Below are 22,321 nucleotides of genomic sequence, written 5' to 3' on the forward strand. Positions count from 1 at the left end.
TTTCCCAGCAGCACCCGAAGTGGCTCCTGAATGGCTGCAATATAGGTCGATTTGCTTCAATTCATGTTTATTCACAGATTTCTTTGTGATTAACGGTATTTCTTAGATTCGTAAGACAGCTAGACAATTCAATAGATCAAAATTCAATAGTTTGAGGCCTTTTTTCTTCGACTGATTAAAATATTACCGTTTTTGCATTTGAAATAAAATAAACTTGAACTGAAGTATATATCACTCTAAGTTTGTTTACGGTATGCTCGGTATTCATGATGTGACAAACTTCGAGAATAGGAAGTGCAGACGGTTGGCGATGTGGTCCAGAATTGTTGTTTTTTCCAGGTTAAACCGGTGATTCCTGTCTATGCAGTGTTGAAGAAGTGCTGTTTTCTCCTTCAGATGTACTATTTCGTAAGTGTTGGTGTCTCTAGTGTTTTCCTAGTTTAGGAGTTGTTCCAGTTTGTTGATGTTCGAACGCCTTTGAATTTGCCTTTAAGTATCGTCGGTTTTAAGATGGTTTACGATCAATCTTGTCCAAATGCATGAGTTTGTTTGGTTCAGGTTTCTGGGCGTGAGAATGACATTTTCAACTTTTAACCGTAAATTATGTGCACTGCTGTAAATAAGGGAATCGCTGGATGATCTAGAAGAGTTAGGGAACTCTTGTGGCTAGTTGATTACTTCTTCTTAATTATTTATACAATCTCTTGACTTATCAATCAATCAATTTACTGATTTATCAGGATTTTCTTTCAAAATTATGAAATTCAAATTGTCGTCATGTTTGTTTTTCGCATAACATTCATCAAGCGCGTATTCTACGCTTGTATGTGGGGAATTTTGAAAATTTTCATGTTCCAGAAATGGAGGACTAATTTTCCTGCAAATTGGGGAAAAGCTGACGCGAATAAAATACTACAAGGTATACAGCCCTAGGGGTTGTATGAAATGGTGACGTAGGACTAAATGTATATATTATATGCTGCGCTAAACTGTTAATAAACAACACTACCGTTTATTTTTGATGGTCGTTATTATAAAACTAACGATGCATGAATACATGAAAATTTTACACTAGTTGTAGTAGCGAAAATTCACATAACTCTTATCTTCAAGCATCTATAGTTCTTAAAAGAACCGATTCCATAATCTTCAGTTAGAAATTCATGCTACAGAACGCTGATAACACTGTGCTACAGCGATTTAGAACTTCTGAAGTGACCAAGTGCAGGTTGTAGGTCTTTTTTTTTTATTTTCGCTTATTTTCCGTCGGTCTAGTTCCGCCACTGTTGTGGCCAATCACCGACGCCCAGGGAGGCGACTCCACACCCAGGACCCTAACTCACGACCCGTTTATATCAACGGACCGGCGCCAACGGCTTTACTTCCTCATGCGATGGAAGGCGTGATCCCAGAGATTTTTCGCCTCAGAAAATCTCCCGGTGTCGGCTAGGATTGAATCTAGACCAAATGGGTTGGTTGTGAGTGGATCACGTCACCTCACAACCATCGACACCTATGTCGGCGGTGGGATTCGAACCCAGCTCCCCTACGAACCCCCCGCTAGGTTGTAGGTCTTGTTGAGTATAACATTCGCTCTTACTGGAAATTTTCCAAACACCCCCGAAATCTGAAGTTATGGTCAAAATACAGTCAAAGTTTTCGTGCGAGGGATAGAAACCGCACAAAAAAAAATCGCATAGTAAAATCATTTGAAACTTCACGTGCAGCTACAAAACAATATTTCCACAGCATTATTGAAAAAAAAAACTTTTTTTATGCGGTGGATTGGGACCATTGAATATTTTGCTTGACCGCGCTTAATAAAGTTTGCTCTCTGCTGTGCCCTCCAGTAGCTGTGCCAGCTAAATATTCTGCAGCGTACGATGGTAACTGTTGCTGCCGTATGCAAAATAAAGGTAACATGTTCCGCAGTGCCTGGAAGTAGACGTACCTTTAACAGCTGCACTACACTCGCTATTGTGTAACAAACTAAACTGAAGCTGAATTTTCTACACGCAGGGCGTGGCCACGCAGATTGGAGAAAGACGAACAAACCAAAACACCTTCGATACTACTGAGAAATTTTCATAAGCATCAAAAGAAAGTTTTTGCTTTCCCGATGCGAAAATCACTCTGGTTCTTAGATTCACTAATTCTCGTTTCTATATCAATATTTGACTTATAACGGTGTTCGAGTGGTCACTCAATTTAGCAGTAAAAATTCTTGAAATGAGGGTTATATCTTGTTGTGATAAACTGTTCATAGGCAACACTACCGTTTATCTTTGGTGCGCCCTGGTCATTATTGTAAAAATGATTATTGAGAAATAGATGAACATTTCACGCTAGTAGTAGCTGTGAAAATTCTCATAACTCTTATCTTCAAGCATTTATAGCTCTAAAAAGAACCGATTCCATAATCTTCAGCTCGAAAAGTGTGCTACAGAATGCTGATGATCGCACCACCACCGGTAGCATTGAATATTTTGTTGGCCGCGCATGAAATTTGCTCTCCGCTGTTCCTCTCAAAATATCATGCAGTGTACGATGGTGCCTGTTGCTGCCGTATGCAAAATAAAACCGAACCGTTTCCGTAATCTTCACGTGTGCAGAACAGCAACAGAACGCTGATGATCGCACCAACGGTAGCTTTGAATATTTTTCTTGGCCGCGCATAATAAAATTTGCTCTCCGTTGTGCCCTCCAGTAGCTGTGCCAGCAAAATATCCTGCAGCGAACGATGGTAACTGTTGCTGCCGTACGCAAAATAAAGGTAACATGCTCCGCATATAATCGCATATCAGTCCCATATGGAAAATCATCAAGTTGAGAAAACAGCGCTTGAAAATACTTTTCTTGTTTTGGGTATTTCTCCTGTTTGGGTGGGTTATTCTAATTTTTTCGTCATGATGCAATGAAATAGACCTCAATCATAACTTCTTCATAAAAGAATTGCCTTTGTCGTGAAAATTACAATGAAAAATAAGGAAGAGACTAATATGTGATTTTTTAGGCCATCGAGTAGCAAAATAATCGCATTCCAGTCTCACTTTCAACCACTAGGTGTACTACTCCATATTTTTCAATTTTACAATTATTAATTCTTTGATGATTTTTTAACAGTAAAAAGCTTGAAAAACAGCACCAAGTATTTATTATATGGATTGTAAAAACATTTGGTGGGACTGTTATGCGATTATTTTCAAGATGGGACAATTTGACCTCACATTTTTTCTGACTTTTTTCTCAAATAAAACTTACTTTTTTGTTTCCTTAATCGATAGTAGAGCAAGAAATAGATGGAATCTGATATTTGACTCAAAAAGGATGAAATCCATATGGAACTGGTATGCGATTAGGCAGTGCAGCTCTCGTTTCTCAATGTCGCGCACCTTTTACAGCTGCACTGCACTCGCTATTGTGTAACAAACTAAACTGAAGCTGAATTTTCTACACGCAGTCTTTTGTATTTGTATTCAGAATAGATTTTTGCCATTAGGGCGTGGCCACGCAGCTAAGAGGAAGACAAACAAACCAAAACACTTTGTTGAGTCAAAATATGTAAGCAGTGGAATTTATTTCGTCCATGTTATTGTTATCTGTGCTCGGGAAGCAAGCCAATAACGAGGGAAATGTATAGGAAAGCTTGACCTTGGAACTTTTCACCTTTTTTCGCCATTAAGCAGTAAAGCAACAATGTTGAACATTATATCAAACAATTGTTACACATTTTTTCTATCGACCGACACATAAATGACTATGATGCAATAAGTCGTTCGCTTGCTATAATCGTTTGAAATTTGACGCAATATTTGCCTGTTTCATTTTCAATTTCACAAAGTGTAATCTAGTATAGAAAACAGACGTAGTCCTGCGTGAAAAGATCAGGTGGTGCCATTCATAGAAGATTTGTGGATTTTGTTAGCTCCGTTGGACAATTGGTCACTTCTTCTTTATTCATTCATCTACATCAACAGAATTCTGAATGATTTCCGGAATGATCTCCTATTTCGTCGAGATTCGGTACAAATTTTTCGAAACCGAAACCAGTCCGATGAAAACTTTAACAGGTATTGCCAATCACTAACAATTGCTTCAAGGAAATCTCTGCATTTGAATCGCGTTTTTGACTGGCGGTATATCGGTTTCCGAATGCTGGATCTGGGAGAGTCTTAGAGTTCAAATATATTTTAAAAGGCACCGCTTAATATCATTCAACTTACCTTACCTTACCTTACCTTACTCTCTTCATACACCGAATTAATCACAAATCGTTGACAACTGAATTATTTTCTTTCATTGTCGCTTTGTTGAAAAACAACCGATTAATCATGTTTTAGTGAAAAAACCTCTAGCAGTAGTGAAGGTTGTCAATTGATAAAGCAATCAACTCCAACTGCCAACGCCTTCTAAGAACGCAATTTGTCCTCTATCTCTACAGTGGAAAACATACAAGTGGAAAACATACAAAATTGAGCGGGGGCCTAGTGTGGTTGGTAACGTCTCCGCCAACCACGCTCGACGCCTGGGTTCGAATCCCACCGCCGACATAGGTGTCGATGGTTGTGAGGTGGCGTGATCCACTCACAACCAACCCAACTGGTCTAGATTCAATCCTAGCCGACACCGGGAGATTTTCTGAGGCGAAAAATCTCTGGGATCACGCCTTCCATCGCATGAGGAAGTAAAGCCGTTGGCGCCGGTCCGTTAATAAACGGGGGGTCGTGAGTTAGGGTCCTGGGTGTGGAGTCGCCTCCCTGGGCGTCGGTGATTGGCCACAACAGTGGCGGAACTAGACCGACGGAAAATAAGCGAGAATAAAAAAAAAAAACAAAATTATGTACAAATCGATCTATTCCCAAGTTATGGAGGTTCGCACATTTCTGTCTCTCTCCTTAATTTATATATTTAGATTTATCCTAACGTTACACATTACACTTTTTATTCACTTTAGTGAAAGTGAATAAAAAGTGTAATGTGTAGTGAAATATTTTATCAAGACGCTCGATCAGAAGTTAATAAATATCCTAACGTTCGGAAAAAAGTCAATGACGTTAGAATACATTCATCTTTATCTTTAAATCACAAACTAAATTCTGACAATACTCGACGCAGATTTGGGCTATTTGATAAAGTTCGAAAAAATGATGAAAGTTTGAATTGGTGGATTAACACTAATGCTCACCTCATTTTATTATTGCATCTTATCGCATTTTTTTCTTAGCTTTCCTATGCTTATCTTAGATTAAACATCGGTAGTTGCGAATTTGTATTGTTTCTCAGTAATATCAGATATAATACTTGACTTAATGACAAAGATGAATTGCAAAAGTCAGAAAAATTAAACTACTGTGAGTACGATTACGCCCAAGAAGAGTTCCAGCTCGGGGCGAAGCTGAAAGACAACAGAAATGATTGTTGCTTCACATCAGCCGCGACGGAAGATGATGAAGGAATAAATAATATGTATATGTCCAAACAAATTGTCCCGTTAGGCTATTCCTATTCCAACCGATGCGCGACCGAATTTACGTGGGAAACGAAAGAGCAGCAAGACACGAGGCATGTCAACATGATATGACCTCAACATGAATTCAGTTTTGAGCCGGCCCTCGGTCAATTCGCACATGTGGTAAGTGCATCTTTGCATTCAGTCATGCTTTTCCGTTTGATTGTTGCTTCACTACTGGTGTTGATTGTGATTCCGCCTGTGATCGATGGGAGGACAACAACCGTCTTCGATGATAATGATGATGACGACCGTCAATCAACAACGGAAACTGTAAGTAATCGTTTTCGATTTCAAGTTTAAACTGAGCTAAGCTCTAATAATTGCTAATGACAGACTCCGGGGGACACCACAGGGTATATTGATGTAACCGACGACAATTCTGAATTGGAATGGACAACCCAATCAATCGAAGCGATAGCGTCATCTCGAGTGTTGAACTGTACAGAGTGTAGTGAGTATTCATTCACCCAGATGAAAATGCAACAATCATATGACTACCCATTTTAGCATGTGGTAATGGCGAACCCCAGGGGAAGATCGTCGGAGGGGATACCGCTAGAGAAAACGCCTTCCCATGGATGGCTGCTTTGTACTACAACAATCGCTTCTCCTGCGGGGGGTCACTCATCAGCGATCGTTACATCCTAACTGCAGCCCATTGTGTGGTTCGCCAAGATCCGGCACGGTTTCGCATTCAACTGCTGGTGCACAATCGAACTCAGCCCACCTCCCAGTCTGTGGAGCGCAGTGTGAAGGCGATTAAAACATTTTTCTTCAATGGCTTCTCCAACAACAACGACATCGGACTACTCGAGATGACGTTTCCGGTAACGATCAGCAGCGATCGACTGGTGCCGATCTGTTTGCCCCAAGCCGATGACAAAGTGTACGAAGGTAAGACCGCAGTTGTGATCGGTTGGGGCCGGACGGCCGTCGGTGGTTTGTCCGCTACCCTGCAACAACTGGAAGTTCCCATCCTGTCGAATGGACAGTGTCGACGCGCCGGTTACTGGGCGTTTAGGATAACCAATAAAATGCTCTGCGCTGGTTTCATCGAAGGTGGACGGGATTCGTGCCAAGGGGATAGCGGTGGACCGTTGCAAGTGTACAACAATGACACTCAACGCTACGAACAGGTGGGAATAGTATCCTGGGGACGTGCCTGTGCGCAGAAGAATTTCCCAGGCGTTTACACCCGAGTCAGCCAGTTCTTGCGCTGGATAAACAATAACACAAAAGATTCGTGCCGCTGCAGCTAAGCATTGCACCGTTGGTAACGATAAAATCTTATGACCACTTTATTTGTCACTCTATTTGTACGAACAATACAGTCAATTTGATATGTTAAAATATTATTTTTTTGTTGTTGTTTTATTCTGTTAGACAGTAAGGACGGAATTAGTTTCGACACCGTAACACAGAGTAAATGCACCACAGGGATGGATTGGAAGAAGTTATGATATGACATAAAATTGACCGCTTTAAACCGCTCGGGTCAGGATCACCGAAAGCAGTGTGATCAGTCCAAAGGAAGCGAGGGCGGGTGCGCTTCCCGGTAAATTACGGCACTGAACCGGTGAGGGCTTTAGATTTTTGCAGAGCGCTTCCCGGAAGTTTCGCACAGCCAGCTGCTGATTGTCAGCATCGAATGTCTGTAAAAGTTAAAAAATCAGAGAACAACGTTCTTCGTGATGTGTTTCCGGATGAAATTACCTGTTTGAAGGCGATGGTCGGTACTGACTTCAGCGGCTGCTGGAGCTTGTTTGTTTCATCGCCATAATTCTTTAGCAGACTGCTTCCCTCGGTGCTGTTGGCGCACTGTTCGATGGTGTCCCAGTTGTGGATCTCGTACATTTCGGCGCACTCCTTGCCAGGGAACTCGCCCGATTTGAACTGCGCCCGCTCCATCAAGCAGTTGACGTACTCGAGAATCAGCACCTCGCGGGTGTTATTCGGCTGGTACGAATTACCCTGGATGTGGTACAGAGCGCAAGCATGTACCTTGTTGGCGTAGCACTCGTTCGGTCCATGGTGGCACTCGAACAGCGTATCCGAACCCTGCGTTCGGTAGGTCGCTTTGCCGAACGGGATGAACTTCAGGTCCATGTTGTCTTTGAACTGCTTCGCTGCCGGATAGAGCTGCGTGTTGATGAATGCCGCACTGTCCGGGCAAAGGGCTTCGTAGTAGATGTTCACCGGAACCTGCAAACGAGAGAATGGTAAACGTCAGTCAGTGTATGCTCTGAGGTGTGAGTCTTGTTTACTTTAGTTCTGGTATAGAATTCAGATCGAAGTAGACTACCGCTGTACCGTGCTTCCTTTCTCATTATTTTTGTGTCAAAAAACTATTTTATTCAAGGTGCCGCGAGTGAAATGTGTTAAATTTGTCTCCAGTAAGCTAATCGTTTTATACAGCGAAAAAAGTGTTTGGACTATAGAAAATGTTTCTAATTTTGGAGCAACAGTATTCTCCTTCGAACATCTGTAGACCAAAAGCTAAGTATTCTTTTTATTTTTGTTCTCATTCATCGCTCAGACAGAGAGTTATCGTCTTCTGTTCCAATATGATAGTAAACCAATTGAAAAAATCTTAATTTAAAAAAACTTCGTACTGGAGTAAAATGCTCACGCTAAGAATAATTTGCTAGTACCAACATTAATGCTGAATGTCGGCTATAAGGATACCCAATAAAGCGTGTCATTAGATTGAGACTCATTATTAACCGTCTTTGCGTATTCAGGATCAAGGACAAAACTGAGACAAAATTAAACCAGTCAAAATAGAGACCAAAATCAAGCAGAAATTGAAAGACAATTAGACGAAAACGAGACAAAATGAGAAAAAGAGAGAAAAATGAGGCAAAAATAGTGTGAAATAAGAAAAAGACATAACAAATCAAAGATGAAATTTAGAGCAAAATAGATGTGACAAAAATCATATAGAAATAAAGTGAACCTAATTCGGAATTGACAAATAAATTGAGGTAAAATATCAGTAAGAAAAATTATACATAATTGAGATAAAGATGGAACAAAACTGATAAAAGTCAGCCAAAAATGAGTCAAAATAAAGGCTAAATGACGTAAAATAGAACAAAAATAAAACGAAAACGAGACAAAACTGAAAATAAAGTAAGATATGGATTAGATAAAAAAGAATCGAAAATGAGGTTACAAGATGACAGAAATGAGAGAGAAAGAAAAACAACAATTGAACGAAAAGAAACAATAACAAGACGAAAAATAAATAAGTAAAATAAATCGAATGTGTAACATTAACAACAAAGAGCTGTTCCTTAAAAGAAAAACATGATTTAAAAATTGAACATATAGACTGAAGATAGACAACAACGAGTACAAGGATGGAACATAGAGTAACAAAAATCATGAAAATAAATAAAAACAAAAGTTGCTAAAACATACGTAAAACAGCAATATGAAAAATTATACAAAATTGAGACATTCAAACTGTGACAAAATTGTGCCAAAAAAGTAAAAAAGTAAAAAGTAAAGCAAAACTGAAACGAAAACGAGACAAAATTTATGAGAATAGAGGTGATGAAATAAAAATGAAGCATAAAACAAAAGCTAAACATAATTGACAAAAACAACACATAAATAAAATATTGGTAAGGAAAATTATACAAAGGTGGAACAAAACTGAGACTAAATTGAGCCACAAATCAGTTAAGAGAAGAACTAGAATGGAGCATAAATTAAACAAATTAAGAAAAAAGCAACAAAAAGAGACAAAATTGAAGCATAATTTAGTAAAAATGCAACAAAATTAACCATTTAAACGAATTATGGACAAAGGTGAGACACCAATAATCGAAAGCAAAACTAAACAAGAAATAAAAACCAGATTCAATTAAAACAAGAACAGGACATAAATGACACAAACAAAACATAGTGAAAATATCAAAAAAAAAAATTATACAAAATTTAACCAGTCAAAATAGAAACCTAATTAAACAAACAATGTGAAACAATGAGACGACACCGAGACAAAATGAGCAAAAAGAGAAAAATGAGGCAAAAAAGATGTAAAATATGAAAAAAGCATACAAAACTAAGATAAAATTCAGAGTTAAAATTAGAAAAAATGTGTACACATTGAGACAAACAAAAGTCGAAAAGATGTGATAAAAATCATGAAAACAGAGTCAAAGTAAGACGAAATTGACGCAAAAAGGTAAAATATCAATAAGATAAATGATACATGATTGAGATAACGATGGAACAAAACTTGTGAAAGTCAGCCAAAAATAAATCAAAATAAAGACTAATAAGACGTGAAATAAAATGAAAACCGAAAATGAGACAAAAACTAGACAAAACTGTTAAAAATTAAATCGAAAATAAGGTTGCAAGATGACAGAAATGAGACAGTCAGTAAAATAAACGAATGAGCTACGGAAAAGTATACACGAGGTAGTCGAACAAACAATAAAGGACAAAAATAACAGAAAGATGACGCCCAAGTGAAAAAAGTGAAATAAAATAAGACAAAACTGTAACAAAAGATAAGAAACAAAATATATTTGACGAACAAAACAAATTAGTACGCAAGAAAACAAAAATCATACACAAAACAAACTTAAAATAATAAAAGTTTACGTAAATACAACATAGGTAAAATATCAATTAAAAAATATGATACAAAGTTGAGACGAAAATGAAACAAAACTAAGTCAGAAATGAATCAAAAAAGATTGAAGCAAAAATGAGAGCAAAATGAGACGAAACCGAGAAAAAACTGAAGACGAAAGACGTAGTAAGTAAGACGAAAAATAAATAAGAAAAATAAATCGAATATGCAACATTAACGAAACAGAGCAGTTCCTCAAAAGGATAACATGATACAAAAATTAGTTGAAAATTAAACATTTCATGGACTGAAGTGAGACAGCATCGATTGACAGTTACGGACTTTAGCAAGGCATTTGACAGAATCGACATACCTTTATTGCTCTTCAAGCTTGAAAAATACGGAACTGAAACAAAATTTATGGAATGGCTGCAGTCATACTTATCAAATCGAACACAAATAGTCCGCTTTCAAAATTCCTTTTCAAACCCAATAGAAGTAACTTCTGGGGTTCCTCAAGGTTCTCACCTGGGCCCTCTTCTTTTTATATTATACGTAAAAGACATTTCCTTTCTCCTTAAGTCAATACATGTGCTTGTATATGCTGACGACATGAAGCTCTTTATAGAAATAACCAATGCAGAAGACTTCAAAACATTCCAGAATGAAATTAATGTATTCTACACTTGGTGCAACAAAAGTCTATTACAACTCAACATCACAAAATGTAATTCAATAGCCTTCAGCAGAAAAACAGTAACACCACCTACAAACATTTTCTTAGGAAACCAACCAGTAGAAAAATGCAAAATCGTAAGGGACCTAGGCGTAGTCTTAGACTCCGAACTTACATTCATAGAACATTATAACACAATAATAAACAAAGCAAATAGTATGCTGGGCTTTATAAAACGCTTCGGCCACAATTTTCAAGACCCATATACAATCAAACTATTGTATATTACATACATCCGACCAATTCTGGAATATTGTAGCATTGTATGGAATCCATATATTGTCACATATGAAGAACGCATTGAATCTGTCCAAAAACAATTCCTTTTGTACTCGCTTCATAAGCTAAATTGGACAGCATTTCCCTTACCATCATATGAAGCACGCTGCATGCTTATAGACATACAAGCACTTAAAGAACGCCGCGAACTTTCAATGCATTATTTTATCAATGACATTATTTCTCAACGCGTGCAATCTACTAAATTATTATCACGACTAAATTTTTATGCACCCAGTCGTCAATTAAGGAATCGTAAAATATTTTCGGAAAACTCTCACAGAACTAACTACTCAAAAAATGGCCCAATAAATCGCATGATGCGTAACTATAATAAGCTCTGCGAAAATATCGACATCACCCTGGGCAGAAATCAAATAAAAAAACGACTAACTACTGGAAATAATGTATAGAATATAAGAAATCATTGTATTATTATAACTGTAGTCTACATTTGCTTGACGAAATGAATAAATAAATAAAAAAATAAACAAGAATAATAAAAATCATTTAAAAACGAAAAGTAAAAACGAAACAAAGCTTCTCAAAACATACGTAAAATATCAATCTGAAAAATGTGCAAAAAAAATAAAAAAGTAAAAACTGAAACGAAAACTAGGCAAAATTTTTGAGAACAGAGATTATGAAATAAAGATGAGGCATTAAATAAAAACTGGACATGATTGACAAAAACAACATAGATAAAATATTGGTAAGACAATTTGTACAAAGGTGGAACAAAATTGAGCCACAAATCAATCAAGAGAAAGACTAAAATGGAGCAGAAATCAAACAAATTAGGAAAAAAAGTAACAAAAAAGACATTTTGTCTATTAAACTATTATTTAGTAAAAATGCAACAAACTTAACAATTGGAACAAATTATGAACAAAAGTGGGACACCAATAATCGAGAGCAAAACTAAACAAGAAATGAAAGCCAGTTTCAAAACAATCAAGATCAGGACAAAATTGACACAAATAATACACAGTGAAAATATCAAAAGAAAAAAAAATCAAAATTGAGACAAAATTTAAGCAACAAAAGAGAGACAAAATTAAAACATAATTCAGTAAAAAATTCAACAAAAATAACAATTGAAAGTGAAACAAATTATAGACAAAAGTGGGACAACAATAATCATGAGCAAAACTTAACAAGAAATAAAACCCAGATTCAATTAAATCAAGAACAGGACATAATTGACACAAACAAAAGATAGTAAAAATATCAAAAAAAAATTAATACAAGATCAAGACAAAATTTAACCAATCAAAATAGAGACCAAATTAAAAAATGTGAGATAATAAGACGAAAACGAGACAAAATGAAAGAGAGAGAGAGAAGAACATGAGAAAAAAATAGTGTAAAATATGAAAATATCATAACAAAACTAAGATAAACTTCAGAGCGAAAATCAGTAAAAATATATACATATCAATATATTTGACTTTTGTTATACATATTTATCAAAAGTCAAAAAGATGTGATGAAAATCATACGAAAACAAAGTGAAAGTTAGACGAAATTGACACGAAAATTGAGGTAAAATATCAATAAGATAAATGATACATAATTGAGATAACGATGGTGTAAAACTAATAAAAGTCAGTTAAAAATATATCAAAATAAAGACTAAAATTACGTGACATAGAACAAAAAACAAATAAAACGAAAACGAGACAAAACTGATAATAAAGAAAATCGAAAATGGGGCTACAAGATGACAGAAATCAAACAGTCAGTCAATTAAAGAAGATTCTCCATGAGGCAGACAATAAAAGACAAAAACAATAGAAGGATGACGCCAAAGTGGAATAAGTGAAATAAAATAAGCAAAACTGTAACAAAGGATAAGATACAAAATTTAGTTGAAAAACAAAACAAATTATAGACACGAGACCAAGAAAAACAACGATGGAACGAAAAAAAAATAAAAATCAGATACAAAATGAACCAAAAATAATAAAAATTGTAACCACAACATAGGTGAAACATCAATAGGAAATATGGTAAAAAGTTGATACAAAAATGGAACAAAACTGAACCTAAATCAACGAAACCGAGAAAAAACTGAAAAAGAAGATAACAACGATACATGAAAGAGACACGAGTAAGACGAAAAATAAATAAGTAAGATAAAACGAATATGTAACATTAACATAAGAGCTACAAAAATTACTTTGAAATTAAACATAATACATATTTGAAATTGAACATAATACAGACAACATAGAACCAGTCAGAACAGAGACAAACTTGAAGCATGTAAGACAAAAATATAACGAAAAGTAGAAAAAATTGAAACAAAAATTAGTAAAAATTGCAACAAAAATAACATGAAAATGAAACAAATCATGGACAAAAGTGTGGTAGCAATAATCGAGCGCAAAACTAAACAAGAAATAAAAACCAGATTCAAATGAATCAAGAATTGAACACAATTGACACAAAATCCAGCATAAATTGAAAGACGAAAACGAGACAAAATGAGAAAAACAGATAAAAATGAGACAAAAATAAGGGGCCATCCACATACCACGTGGACAGCTTTGGGAGGGGGGGTTGGCTAATGTTCACGATCCATACAATTTTTTTAGAATTTATATGGGCAGTTGTCCACGGAGGGGGAGAGGGGGTCAAAATCGTTAAAAATTTGTCCACGTGGTATGTGGATGACCCCTAACGTAAAATAAGGAAATAGTTTAACAAATCTAAGATAAAATTTGAAGCGAAAATTAGTAAAATATCAAACAAATATGTATTGAGACAAACAAAAGTCAGAAAGATGTGACAAAAATCAGATAAAAATCAGATAAAAATCAGATAAAAATAAAGTGAAACTAAGACGAAATTGACAAAAAAAATGAGGTAAAGTATCAATAAGAAAAATGATACGTAATTAATATAGTAAAGACTTAAATGACGTGAAATAAAATAAAAATAAAAATAAAACGAAAACAAGACGAAACTGATAAAAAAGTAAGATATGGATAAGACAAAAATAAATAAAAAATGAGGTTACAAGATGAGAGAAATGAGACAGTCAGTCACTCAAAACAAATAGCCACGGAAGAAACAAAAATAAAAGAAGGATGACGCCGAAGTGAAAAAATGGAAGTAAAAAAGACAAAACTGTAACAAAAGTTTAGAAACAATAATTTAGTTGAAAAACAAAGCAAGTTATAGACGCGAGAGCATGAAAAACAACTATGGAATGACAAAAAAAAAACAAATATCAGATACAAAATAAACGAAAAATATTAAAAATTGATGTAAACACAACATAGGTAACTAGAAGATCAATCTAAAAAATGATACAAAATTGAGACATTCAAACTGTGACAAAATTGAGCCAAAAACAAAAATAAAAGGAAAACTGGAGTGAAAACGAGACAAAATTTCTAAGAAAAGAGGCAGTGAAGAAAAATATTGGCAAAAAAAATTATACAAAGGTGCAACAAAACTGAGGCAAAATTGGGCTACAAATACGTTAAGAGAATGACTAGAAAGACGCAGAAATTAAACGAAAAGAAGACGAAAAAGGAACGACGATGAGGTTGAAATTGAATATTCAGTCAATCAAACTAAACAAAACTAAATTTAAAAAATGAGAGATAACTTAAAGGAAAAAAATATAGTAAAGAGTCTTCATTTGTGAGATAAGAGACAAGAGACATTAGAAATAAAAGTAAGCGAAGTTAAAAAAGACAACAATGTAGTGAAAATAAGATAATAAAACTCAAGCAAAAATTTATAAAATTGAGACGACAGCAAGACAAAAACGAACGGAACTAAAACGATGATAAGGCAAAAAATCTGTTAACAATTAGGTGAAAATAGGGTAAAAGCGACATAAATCAACGTTAGATAGAATTACAACAAGAAAATTGACACATAATTGAGACAAAGGTGCGAAAATATGTGGTTAAATTTAACAACAAATAGGATGAAAGAGAGACCGAAATGAAACAAAATTGGAACGAAAATGAGATGAAAACAAATAAAAGTAATAAGAAACAAAGAAAGACAAAAATGAAGCACAGGAAAAAACAAAAATAGGACGAAAATGAAGTGACAATGAGACTGTCAGTAAATTTATAAAAATGTGACACAAAAATTTGAAATAAAGTCAGAAGTGACAAAAAAAGAGACAAAAATGGGAAATGAAACAAAAATATAACTAAATTGACACAAAATTTAAGCAAAAATTTGTGACATAATTGAGACAATGAAGCAAAAAATATGTAGCTCAGTTTAACTATAACTAGGTCGGAGTAAAGTCCAAAATGAAACAAAAATGAGACGAAAATGATACAAAAACATGATAATACTAATAAAAAAACAATGCGAGACAAAAATGAAGCACGAAAAAAACAAAGAAATGGACAAAAACGAAACGACAATGAGACCGTCAGTAAATTTAGAAAAATGTTAAACAACAATTAGAAATTATAAGAAATTTGATTCAAACTTGGGACAAAAATTGAACAAAACTGAGCCAGAAATAAATCGAAAGAGAATGAAGCAAAAATGATAGGAAACCGAGAAAAAACTGGAACAAAAGATAACAATAAGGCATGTATAAATCGAATATGTAACATTAACAAAATAGAACTGTTTCTAGAAAGGAAAACATGTTACAAAAATTAGTTTAAATGGAACATATTATAGACTGAAGTGAGACAAACAGTTAAACACGGATGGAACGAGGAGTTACAAAAATCATTTATAGAGAAAAGTAAAAACAAAAGAAAACTTGCTAGAACATACGTAAAATATCATTCTGAAAAATGATACAAAATTGAGACAAACTGTGACAAAATTGGGCCAGAAATAAGTAGAAAAGGAACAAAATGTGACAAAATTTATCAGAAAAAGGGGGAGTGAAAAAAAGGTTGGTAAAAACAATTATACAAGGATGGAACATAACTGAGATGAAATTGAGCCACAAATAAGTTAAGAGAAAGACAAGAAGGGAGAAAAAATTAACACAAAGGAGATGAAAATGAAACGACAATGAGGTTGATATTAGAAATTTTGTCAATCAAAAAATAATGAAACTCAAAAATGACTGAACAAAAATGAGATATGAATAAACCAACAACAAGACTTGAACGAAAAAAAGATAAGAAAGAGTCTAAATGTGTGGGATTAGAGACAACAGAAGATACAAATGAAACAATAGTAAGGAATGTTAAAAGGACAAAAATGTAGTAAAAATAAGATAGAACTCAAGCGAAATTTTGTTAAAATAAACTAAAATTCAATAAAATTGAGACAAATTCTAGACGACAGCAAAACAAAAACGAACGGAAGTAAAACAATGATAGAGCCAAAAAGCAGTTGAAAATTTGGTAAAAATAGGATAAAAGCGACAAAAATAAAACTGAGATAGAATAACAACGAGAAAATTGACACATAATTGAGACAAAGGTGCGAAAATATGTGGTTGAATTTAACAACAAATAGGACGAAAGAGAGACCAAAATGAAACAAAATTGGAACGAAAATGAGACGAAAATAAATAAAACTAATAAGAAACAAAGAAAGACAAAAATGAAGCACAGGAAAAAACAAAAATAGGACGAAAATGAAGTGACAATGAGACTGTCAGTAAATTTATAAAAATGTGACACAAAAATTTGAAATAAAGTCAGAAGTGACAAAAAAAGAGACAAAAATGGGAAATGAAACAAAAATATAAAAAATTTACACAAAATTTAAGCAAAAATTTGTGAAAAAATGAAAAATAAAACGAAAATCTGATGAAAAGGGGGAAAATTTAAGACTAAATCAATTTTGAACAAGAATAAAACAAGGATCGTACAAAAAGAAAATTTGGATAACAATAAAGTAGAAAAATGAGACGCAATCAAAACAAAATTTTATTGAAAAACGAGTTTAACAGGAATAAAACCCTAACGAAATTGGACCAGAAATGAGTTTATAGAAAGAGAAAAGAAGAGCAGATATGTAACAAAAATGAAACGAAAATATAACTCTACGAATAACAAAAGTTAAACAAGGGTGACGCAAAACTGAAAGTACAGGGTGACAAAAAAGTCCAGTCACACAGGAAAATCTCAATATTTCAAATAATAAGAAGAAAAACTGAATCTGGCTTTCATAGCTTTATTCAGTAACCCATAAAGATACTTCACAGACGATATCTCGGAATTACGCCACCTTTCTCTGATCGAACCAGTTTCAGACGTCTCGGAAAGTCGTCGCAAGCGGCGCGCACGTGATCCATCGGCATCTCGTCCCAGATTTTCGTGATAACTCGCTTGAATTGCTCCAATTTTTTTATTTTATAGTCGTTCAGCTTCGACATCATGTATCCCCACACGAAATAATCCAGTGGATTCAGATCCGGAGACGACGGAGGCCATTCATTCTTCGAAGTGAAATCGGTCAAGTTTGCCCCACACCACGCCTGAACAACCTTTGCGGTGTGGGATGGGGCGCCATCTTGCTGGAAGCAGTAGTAATCGTCTTCAGCTTGAGGCAAAACATTTCTATTCAAAACAGTGTCCAGGTAGTACGCTGCGTTGATTTTGACCCCTTTATCGATAAAAATAAGAGACAGTTTACCTCTCTTGCAAATGGATCCCCAAACCATCACTGACGTCTTATTTTGGAACCGGGAAACGTTCAGCTTGCCCACAGGAGCTTACTGGAGGCTCACACTCCAAAGTCGATCATTTTGGCGATTGACTGTTTGCTCCAATACGAACAGCTTCTCGTCCGAAAAAATAATCTCGTCATCTGCGCGCCAACCGAGCAACTCCCGCGACCGTTGGTACCTCTTGTCCTTCGTAGCTTTGGTAACCCCATGAACCACCTGTTTTTTGTACGGTGTAAGTTTTAAATCCTTGCGCAGAAGCAGGCGGATTGATTCTCGGTTCATTTTAAGGTTCCTGGCCAGCTTCTGTGCAGATTTGGCGCGATTCCGGCGAATCCGGTCTCGTATAATCTTTTTCAGCCTTGGAGTTCTCACAGACCATGGTCGTCCAGATTGTGTCTTGTCCTCGGTGCCTCCAGTCTCTAGGTACCGATTTATGGTCCGGTACACGAATTTCCGGTTGATTCCGAGCGGTTTTAGGTGTTTGAATATGTGTCCGGGTTTGTACCCTTTCACATATTCAGCGATAACAGCTGCTCTTAGCTCTGCCATGGCTCACAACTCAATGTAAACAAACTGCACAGAAACGAAACTCTGCCACTTTGGGCAGCAAAGTTAACCCTTTCATTTGACATATAGATGGCACCAGAGAGATGCAACGTGTAGGCTACAGGCGACCCCAAAAAAGTATGACCGGACTTTTTTGTCACCGTGTAAGTAGAGACAAAAATATAACACAAATAATACAAACTGGAAGTCCGTTTCTGCTACCCTTTATTGGTGAGTGCCAGTGAGGGTTTCAAGCGTGACGATCTAAAACGGATCAGATGTTCACCCTGAGACATATCCATGACAAGTTTCGAGAACACAACTTGCAGATTTATCATATGCTTATAGACTTCAAGGCAGCGTACGATTCAGTAAAACGCAACTAGTTGTGGTAGATTACGCTTGAACATGGTTTTCCAGCAAAACGGATTAGGCGTCAGATCGTAACGGGGGAAATAATGGATGTCCAAAGTCTTTTTTGTGGGGATGGATGGTCTGAAGTAAGGCGACAGGCTTGTGAATTTGCTGTTCAACAAAGTCTTGGAAGGTGCTATACGGGAGGTAGGTATGCAGAGGAGCGTAGCATTCATCACAAAGTCTCACAAGCTTCTAGGCTTTGTGAACGAGCGTCTATACCATCGGTGTTAATCGTAGAACTGTGGGGAAGGCCTTCACGGCTCGCTAAACGAACTCACCATAAACACTGCCAAAACAAGGTAAATTGTGTCTGGCAGAGACTATGGTAGTTCCGCGGGTGTTGGAGCTGCGAAGTGATTGATGAATTTGTCTACCTTGGTACACTCGCAACATGTGATAACGAGAAGAGCCGTAAGGTCATGAGACGGATTGTACTAGCGAACAGATCCGTACGAAATTTGCATTCTACAGGACGCTGATCCTCCCGGTGGCGCTTTACGGACATAGATAATGGTCGTGGAAGAAAGCCGATTGAAGAGCGTTCTGGGTCTAAATATTCATTTCCACTATCACTATCATTGCGAGAAAAACGCGTTTTTGTTATTTTAACCCAAATAATTATATTGAGATACAATTTCAACTAAATAGTATGTCAATTTTATGAAGATTGATGTTTGAATAGAGGCCCCATGGATTATACGAGTCTTTTTCTCGCAGATTGTTCGCATAGCTTGACGTAAATACTCGACTACTTCCTACTCTGCCTCGCAGTTGAATTAGTTTTATCAATCGTGTTTCGGTCAAACGTCAGTTATTGTCCATCGGAAGTTTCAATTAGACAAATACGCACAAGTACACATACAAGCCCACACACATACACACACACACAAACACATGCACAAAAACTTACATTTACGCTAAGGTGGGTAATCGTTACAAGGAAAAATGCAAACTTGACAGCACAGAGCCAGAACAAACTTTTTTTTATTCAATTTAGGCCCCCAGACTGGATTACTCGTGCCTCTGATTGGTACATTACATATGCAAATACATGAAGTTGTATGAAAATTAGTATAGAAAAACTTTTTCGCATGTTTCTTTCTAGAGAGCTATCGATCAATCCACTTCCGGTAGTGTCAGGATTGTTTGGGGCCCCAAATAGAACCATAAAAACGTTCTGGCGAGTCGATTAAATTTACCCACCGTAATATACACAAACGTTTTGATTATTTCATCTTGTGCAAATATCCACTAGTACTGGGAAAGGACACGGTGACTTTAGATCTTCCTGAGGATGAGTGTTTGTAAAAATATTAATATTCAATACAAGAATTCAATCCCCCTTTCCTCTTTTCCCCTTTCCATGAAATATTTGTTGAATTAAACGACTTAACTTAGACAAACAGACAGTAGTTAGACAGTCGAATAAAACGACTTAACATAGACAATTGCACCTTGTATGGAGTGACGCCAGTTTTTGCAACCAATTGGCAGTTACGCCAAAACGTTTTTCCAATATTTCTCATAAGTTTTAGAACAAAATAGTTTTCTTTTCATTTGTAGTATATGTAGCTTAGGGAAAGGAAGCTGATTCAACGAAAAAGCGCATTTTGGTCATTTTGGATCTTACGTCAACTATGTAACCAGGGGCAGTGGAGTGATCTCATGAATTTTGATACTAATTTTGTTCGGTTTTATTCCGTATTAACAGGAACCAGATCTATTCACAGGTTCATGTCAGTCCCGGATTCTAAAAGTAGGCAGAATTTCCAATCTTTTAACGGGTCAAGATCGAAAATCGGACAAGAAATGAAAAATCAAGAAGAATTCCATTTTGTGGGTACCCGGGTACCCTGCCGAGTACTTACGTGTGTTAAAACTGCCGAGTACATAACGGTTAAGATTATCTTGAAGCAAAATGAAAGCTCGAAGTTTCGACAAATTACAGATAGATCAGCATTCTTTTAACGAATAATGACATCTTAAAAAAAATCGAAGTCCCCCCCTTCGACCCCTTCTGCTGCTATGAACAATCTGATGATGGAAAATGGTTTATTTCCACTAGTTAGGAGCATTCCATTAGTTTCAGCTGGCTGAGTTGAGGTTATCCTTGTTTTTTTAAAGCAATAAAGTCTGAAAAGGAACCCGGGTACCCTGCCGAGTACATAACGGTTAAGCTCTTTTAAAAGCTTTTTTCTGCCTTCCTAGCATTTGAAGGCTGATTCCGTCAATGGCTAACACAAAACAGCTTTTTCTGGTCTTGAAACGCGTCCTTTGCCGTCCGTATCATCGGTTTTTTGGGTTGGCTATTTTTTCAGAAGAATTGGAATTAAAAATTCAAACAGTAAGTTTTTTATGCTTTATTTGGTCTCTATAAACATCTATTATCTTTTTTTTTTTGTTTTTGTTTTGGACAAAACTATTGTTTCATTAGTTAAGGTTAGTTGTGGTTGAGAATATTCATTACTTTTTATAATGTCCACGAAAGTTTCTAGTAGTGTCAGGCTCGAGCAATTCTCGGTTTAATTTCAAATCATCTTTCACTATGACTGGTTTTTAGTGGGCTCCAAAAGCTGAAACACAGTGATTTGTATTTTGTATAATTTCATATCTGTTGACTTCCTTTACCATTACTTTTTTCTGGGCTTAGAAAGTTTATATAGTATATAAAGTAAGGAATTTGATCGGAAAGTAGGTCAAACTTTTTTCGTTTTTCCTATACAACCATTCATTGACACTCTGATGCTAACTGATTTGAGAGTTTTTAAAACACCGTAAATAGCTGCAAGACGTGAGTTGTAAAAAAGTGACAAACGAACAGACTGTGATCTTAGTCATGGACGCATCATCATAATATTTTTTCCCGAACGGCACCACTGACCTCCAAGAGTGAGTTAGACTTGTTGAAATAATTTCCTAATCACCTAAATACTTATGCCATACTGGAAAACTCGTAGCAAAGCGTTACTTGAAGCTTGCGAACTGCAATGAATTTTCCATTGAACAGATTCACATGAAATTAACAAGGGAAAGTCAACAAACAAATTAATATTGAAACAAAAATGTGAAATCAGTCCATTTTCCAGCCCAACAATGAAGGGGGCGGCCACCGCTCGCTCCCACATGGAATTACGGAGTGTATTATTATTAGTCCAACTGTCTACCTAAATCATGCCTCATCATCTGAAACGTCGTTAAAGTCATCACATCACAAGCCATCTGCCACAGATTGCATCACTGGAGCTGTGATCGTTGTCGCGTGTAGTTAAGTTTCCATTAACCATAATAGGATGACAGCTTTATCCGCTTGTAGTGTGAAATTTACTTTCGGTCATTTCTAGCTTGTGGAGGTGATTGTGAGAAGCTTGCGTTAAGTTTTACTTCAACCTACAGTTGAAGATACAAAAACTTAAGCTGCTGTTGAGGGCGTATACCTATTTATGCGTATTGATTGCCGTTTCCGAAACAGAAGCTGGTGCTTTTTTATTTCACGGAAAAAGGCACCTTGTGATGACAATGTCATCGTTAAAAAAACGAATAACTGGCTGTTGTCTCTATAGAGCTTTACTATCGACTCTATTATTGCAAGTTAAGTAGTTGGTGGGATGT

At 36.0% G+C, this 22,321-nt stretch overlaps 2 protein-coding genes across 2 annotated transcripts in view; one reads left to right on the forward strand and one right to left on the reverse strand.

Annotated features, from left to right (window-relative positions):
- Positions 1-5,610: 5,610 nt before the first annotated feature.
- LOC129717734 (trypsin-like) lies at positions 5,611-7,143 on the forward strand. The gene is made up of 3 exons (XM_055667854.1): positions 5,611-5,782; positions 5,846-5,963; positions 6,020-7,143. The coding sequence occupies exons 1-3, from the start codon at positions 5,657-5,659 to the stop codon at positions 6,769-6,771; spliced, it is 996 nt and encodes a 331-aa protein (XP_055523829.1). The 5' UTR covers positions 5,611-5,656; the 3' UTR covers positions 6,772-7,143.
- Positions 6,787-22,321, reverse strand: part of LOC129717735 (GILT-like protein 1) — a 35,854-nt gene continuing 20,319 nt past the window's right edge. The window contains exons 2-3 of the mRNA XM_055667855.1: positions 7,226-7,714; positions 6,787-7,164 (exon numbers count right to left, since the gene is read on the reverse strand). Of these exons, the coding sequence (XP_055523830.1) occupies positions 6,994-7,164; positions 7,226-7,714 (660 nt within the window). The 3' untranslated portion in view covers positions 6,787-6,993. The remainder of the gene's footprint in view (positions 7,165-7,225; positions 7,715-22,321) is intronic.

Source organism: Wyeomyia smithii, chromosome 1, assembly GCF_029784165.1.
Source record: "Wyeomyia smithii strain HCP4-BCI-WySm-NY-G18 chromosome 1, ASM2978416v1, whole genome shotgun sequence".
In the NCBI taxonomy this organism is placed as follows: Eukaryota; Metazoa; Arthropoda; class Insecta; order Diptera; family Culicidae; genus Wyeomyia; species Wyeomyia smithii.

Excerpts from the sequence above, each read along its gene's own strand:
- LOC129717734 (XM_055667854.1), top strand. The coding sequence starts at position 5,657 with ATGCTTTTCCGTTTGATTGTTGCTTCACTACTGGTGTTGATTGTGATT. Across the intron at positions 5,783-5,845 it reads GTCAATCAACAACGGAAACT|ACTCCGGGGGACACCACAGG; the intron begins GTAAGTAATCGT and ends TGCTAATGACAG. Across the intron at positions 5,964-6,019 it reads GTTGAACTGTACAGAGTGTA|CATGTGGTAATGGCGAACCC; the intron begins GTGAGTATTCAT and ends TACCCATTTTAG.